At 42.3% G+C, this 5,416-nt stretch overlaps 1 protein-coding gene across 4 annotated transcripts; it reads right to left on the bottom strand.

Annotated features, from left to right (window-relative positions):
• Nucleotides 1-752: 752 nt before the first annotated feature.
• On the bottom strand, nucleotides 753-5,121 carry LOC147424924 (DEAD-box ATP-dependent RNA helicase 15). Of its 4 annotated transcripts, none has more exons than XM_086499447.1 (12): nucleotides 4,947-5,121; nucleotides 4,605-4,723; nucleotides 3,233-3,333; nucleotides 2,983-3,155; nucleotides 2,674-2,905; nucleotides 2,474-2,592; nucleotides 2,249-2,305; nucleotides 1,947-2,131; nucleotides 1,714-1,858; nucleotides 1,552-1,635; nucleotides 1,412-1,475; nucleotides 753-1,332 (listed from the first exon to the last, which is right to left on the bottom strand). In XM_086499447.1, the coding sequence occupies exons 2-12, from the start codon at nucleotides 4,712-4,714 to the stop codon at nucleotides 1,322-1,324; spliced, it is 1,281 nt and encodes a 426-aa protein (XP_086355573.1). In that variant the 5' UTR covers nucleotides 4,715-4,723; nucleotides 4,947-5,121; the 3' UTR covers nucleotides 753-1,321. The 4 variants fall into 4 exon arrangements, with proteins under 4 accessions (XP_086355573.1, XP_086355574.1, XP_086355575.1 ...); XM_086499448.1 differs by having other exon boundaries at nucleotides 3,682-4,723; nucleotides 4,947-5,119; XM_086499449.1 differs by having other exon boundaries at nucleotides 3,739-4,723; nucleotides 4,947-5,119.
• Nucleotides 5,122-5,416: the final 295 nt, after the last annotated feature.

Raw genomic sequence — 5,416 nt, 5'->3', positions numbered from 1 at the left:
AATCAAACAGTTTAAACCATAACATCACATCATGGGTATGTACAACTTAGTAGGCAAAATCCTATCAGCACATCAGTAATATACAAATTTCAATAAGGAAAATCCAATGATGGACTTGCACACCTAATCTGGCATACACTCACTCCTCGCAAGCTTTTCAGCTAAAATTTCCTCATTTGCATCAAGCATCCAACGTTTTTTTCTTGTTGAGGGTGGATTAAACACCACCAAGATGCCACACTCAACCACCAATTTCCACTAACTTTTTACTTCCACTTGTGTAGGAGATTATTCCAACATTCATCCTCAAATGTGAGGTATCACCACTTGCCATACTTGATATAAATATTTTTCTCAAAACTTTTGGAATATAGTCACATCCTTTGATATTTGGTTAAGCCTTTTCAAATGTTAAGTGAAGTGCCTGGAACCTAATCCAAGGTTCACAAACCCCAACAAAGAGTTTAATTCTAATGTGAGTTTTGGCATTACGGGAATTGGAGCATTTAAGATGTGAAATCTTTAACGTGAGGTTTGATGACAGTGGACAACACCTGAATCATGAGATATTCGATGATAATAAAAACAAGCTACCAACTCCTGAACTATGAGACATTCCACCATAGTTGCACAGTTTCTACAAAAACTAGCTACATGCAATGTCACACCTCTCTCTGCTGTATACAGAGATATTGCAATGCCTTCACAATCACAAACACACTTTAACAGCAGCACAACTTAGTACCTTTAAGTATACGAATCGTGGGCTTTTATATCAATAAGGTTTTCCTCAGAACAATAATGTCCATGTCTTCTACCTTGATAGCAGACATGGTTGATTTGTAATTAAACACTGGCGGTCAACAGAAAGCAAAAGCTTAATCTCAGACGTGCCACATCACATAACAAAAACTACCCCAAATTCAACCAACGGGTACGATGGCCAAATATCAATAAACACCTTCAACAGACTAGGGCCATGTTAATTAGGAAACCTGCAAAATCTACTACTCTGCCAATAACCGACCTTGTCTACCCGTTACTTGGCACAATACAAGTGTGAAACCCAAGCTTGAAGCACAGATAGCCCCAGCCGTACTGAAGACTATAGCTGATTTAAAGGTATTTGAATCATCGCGGCTCTGCTCTAGCAAATGGGCTTTGAAATCGAAACAACATTTGTCCAAGCAAGGCCTCAACGGCCAATTTCCTCCAACTCGAGAAACAACATAAATTGACCGGAACAAATTTCAGGCACTTCAAACAACCTTGCTCTGCTCCTCTGTACAAAGTGAAGCTCCATGAAAACCACTGTTATCTTCTACGACGGCACTGCATACATATAAAGAATGATCAGCCTCCACAGGTCAAAAGGGCTTTATTGATTAAAAAGGTAAAGCACAGCACTTACTGTAGGTAGTAGCATCAATTTGTTCAGGTAGCTCTTTGATATCCACCTCAAAGCGCTCTTGTACCTACACCCAAGCAAAAGAATGAATTCTTGTTCTGCTGTTAAGAGTGATCATCTTTAGAAGCTTACACATGCGGTACCTGATTTAGTACAGTTGAGTCCTCCGTAGATGCCACAAAGGTAATGGCCAAGCCTTTAGTGCCAAATCTGCCCGCTCTTCCAACCTACCAGCAAAGATGAAATTAAGTTGCTATCCAGACAAAGTTGGAACAGAACTTCTGAACTCAATCAACAGTTTGTACCCTGTGAAGATATGTATCTGCGGCTTCTGGCATGTCGTAGTTAATAACAATGTTGACTCGCTCGATATCTATTCCTCTCCCAACAAGATCAGTGGCAACGAGTATACGTTTGTGCCCCTCCTTGAAACCTTTGTAGCGAGTGAGCCTGTAGAAACAAGCAATAACAATGCTTTCACCCTTACAGAGGATTATGAAAGATTATGCAATATGTAAGAAGAATCTGAGAATGGTACCTCTCTTCTTGCGACATGCCCGAGTGGATGCAAATTGAAGGAAAGTTGCATTCCACTAGAAGCTTATTTAGCTCCGCAGCCCTTCCAACACTCTTCACGAAGATGACCACTTGATTGAAATCAAGGGCATCAAGCAGGTCATTGAGCTTCCTGTTTTTCTCCTTCTCACTCAGCTTGATGTAATGCTGACAAAGAATACAGTACTCATGAGAACAAGTATCAAAGGTTGCAGCTAAAACTGCTTGAAAAAAGCGGAAGTTACACCTAATACTATGAGACCTACTACTATAAGAGACGTGTACCTGAACCAAACCATGTAGAGTCAGCTTGGCCTCATCATCCACATAGATCTCCATTGGCTAAAGGAGAAAAAAATTTGCACCAGGTGCGAAACAGTAGTAAGACTTACTTCAAGAAAAGATAAAGCAAGCAGCAATCACGTGAGTTCAAACGTACACTAGGCAGAGAGAGAGAGAGAGAGAGAGAGAGAGAGAGAGAGAGAGAAGCAATCCAAACTAGAGTATTACATCCTGCATAAAGCGCTTGCAGACAGGGCGAATTTCTTTGCTGAGGGTTGCAGAAAACATCATCACTTGCTTGTCATGTGGTGTCAGCTTGAATATCTCTTGAACATCTCTTCGCATATCTGCATAACAAATTTAGTGCTATTCCCACTAACTGGACACTCATTGTGAGACATCACAGATTGCACCAAAAGATAACTTACCAAGAGAATCTAGCATTTTATCACATTCATCAAGAATAAAATGCCTGACAGTCTTCAAATTCAAATCCTTATCTCTGGCCAAAGCTAACACCCTTCCAGGAGTTCCAACAACAACATGAGGACTGTCATTCTTCAAGAGATCTTTGTGCGTTCTTATGTTGACCCCTCCATAAAATACAGATACTTTAATGTCGGGAAGGTATGTGCTGAACCTTTCAAACTCATGGCAGATCTGCACGAAACCAGATTCAGTAAAAGCATGACCAACAGGCACAGCTTCAAGCACATAAACAGAGAGTTGGAACTAACCTGATACGCTAGTTCTCGAGTATGACAGAGGACAAGGGCAGCAACTTGCCCACTGACAGGCTCAATCTGTTGAAGTGTAGAAAGAACAAACACAGCTGTTTTGCCCATACCAGACTTTGCCTGGCAAATCACATCCATGCCTAGAATTGCTTGAGGGATGCACTCATGTTGCACTGCATGAAAACAAAGTCTTCTCATGTTCGCGCACCTCACTTTCCAACCTGACATGACATCTGATGCCAATACATACCCTCAGAGGGGTGCTCAAATCCAGAGTCTACAATAGCTCGCAAAAGCTCTGGCTTGAGAAGGAAATCACGAAAACCAGAGCTGTGGATTCCCACATAGCCTCTGCAAAAAAAAAAAAAAAAAATCTGTTAAGATAACAGCAACCGCTGCAGAGATGTGCTTCTTGGACCCTTACACAGGATGGATGAGGAACAAGCTAAAGTGACAAGCCCATACCCCCATCATGAATAGATTCTGGCACAACACAATGAACCAATGCATGTACGAAGTGAACAAACTTTTAAAGTTACAAAAAGAGCAACAAAGAAACCTCTCGTTAGATTTTCTGTTTTCTAAAGAGAGAAATGCTTGCATGCACAGATGTCAAATTCAGGAAAGCATGGGTAGCTAAAAGAGATGTAACTTGCTCAACTCTAATTGAAAGAGGTAACTAGCTCATGCAGACTTTACCTCATAGCATTTGGTCTGAGACTGTTTATCCAACTGCATAGAAGGTTAGCAACTTACTAGGCATACAACAACCACATACTAACACTGAAAGGACACCAAAAGGAGCGCCATATCCATCCAGGGCAACAGTATCCAGCTAACCCCATTGGAAGATGTCAACAACTCCAGTATTGCTCAAGCCTTGTGTGAACATGGAGAAGTTAGAAGGCGAAGGATGAAGAACGAACCAATCCAAGGGGTTGTCTGCAAAGCAGGCTCCCATGCCTCCACAGAGCACATCCAGAAACATCATCTTCAAGCATGCTAAACACCTTCATCTAGTGGATTGTAGCAGCTCGAAGATAATTTAATTGGTAACATAACAAAACAGTCGATCTTCTACAAGTGACTCCTTGAAAGCTTGACTTCATATCATTTATCATCTTGTAGAACCGCAACCTACAAAGTGAGTGCATAGCTACGCACATCTATGAGGCCATCGCAATGCAAAGGGCAACTGGCTCTGGGAGGCACTTCAATAACTATATCACATAATGATCCCCTGTAGCCTCTGCATCCACTGTGGAAACTGAGAATCAAGAACTGGTATTTCTTGACCAGATCAGGGCAATGGTGATTGCCCTCTGCAAATTAAAACCAGCCTTCCATTCTCATAACTGTAGTAAGGAATCGAGTGAACACTATATATGCAGGGGGTTTCCATATTTTGGGCAGCCAGGAACTGATGTCGATACGCCGCTGGCAGAGCAGAGCAGTTTCAGCCAGAAACTGCACAGCTACCATGCTTGTGAGAAGAGAAATAATACGGGAAATATCCACAACCCTTATCTTAATGTTGGACTTGAAGGCGTCTTGACCTGCTGGATGATCTCCTTGCTAGAGATAAACTTGGGAAGGCTGAAGCAGAAGGCGCTAGGACTTACTTTTTACCACCATCTGCTTTGGTTGCAACTGCATCGGGGGCAGCTTCCTCTTCTTCTTCATAGTCGAGAAGCTCCTCTTGGTAGGTGTCACCATCCTTGATATCACCCATACTTGATTGCTGCAAGGACAAAATTCGCAAGACATCACATACAGTACAGGCTCCTAGAAATGTGCAAACAGGTGTGTGTGTGTGTGTGTGTGTGTGTGTGTGTGTGTGTGTGTGTGTGCGCGCGCGCGAATGCGATGAGAATGGCTTGAGCAACAGCGTACTGGCTCGGGCAAGGCCAAACCCTAATTTTCCCATTCGAGCAGAGGGGAAGGTAGAGCTGCAAGGGACTGACCTGTGTAGCAGACGGAGGAAGAGGACGAAGTCGGAGTAGATGACGCGACGCCGGACACGAAGATGCCTGCACAGAAGAGAGGAGGAACGGGGAAGACGAGGGCTCACCAAAAACCTATTTTTTCGATCAGAGATAACTAGTCTTGCTTGGTGGGCATTGCTACAGAACATCTACATACCATGAGACACTACACAAATTGACATCAAGCATCTAGCACCGAAGTTAACAACTACAAAGTGCATTGGAGAATTTTATCAAAATAATTGCATGTGTATTTATTAATCATAAAAGCTGGTTTATTACCTCTATAGCCGTCTGTAAAATGGGCCAATTTCACGGCTTTCTCTACAATTGTTTGAGCAGTGAGACCAAGGCATTGCTCTTTGTCGCACGTGTTTTGCATAAAGCATCAATGGATTGCAATAAGAAATGAAGTGCTTTACTGATCTGCAATGATGTACAAGTGTTTT

Source organism: Adiantum capillus-veneris, chromosome 25, assembly GCF_014529385.1.
Source record: "Adiantum capillus-veneris isolate H3 chromosome 25, ASM1452938v2, whole genome shotgun sequence".
Classification (NCBI taxonomy): Eukaryota; Viridiplantae; Streptophyta; class Polypodiopsida; order Polypodiales; family Pteridaceae; genus Adiantum; species Adiantum capillus-veneris.
Note: the sequence above shows the minus strand (reverse complement) of the source record. Positions and strands in the feature narration are given on the sequence as shown.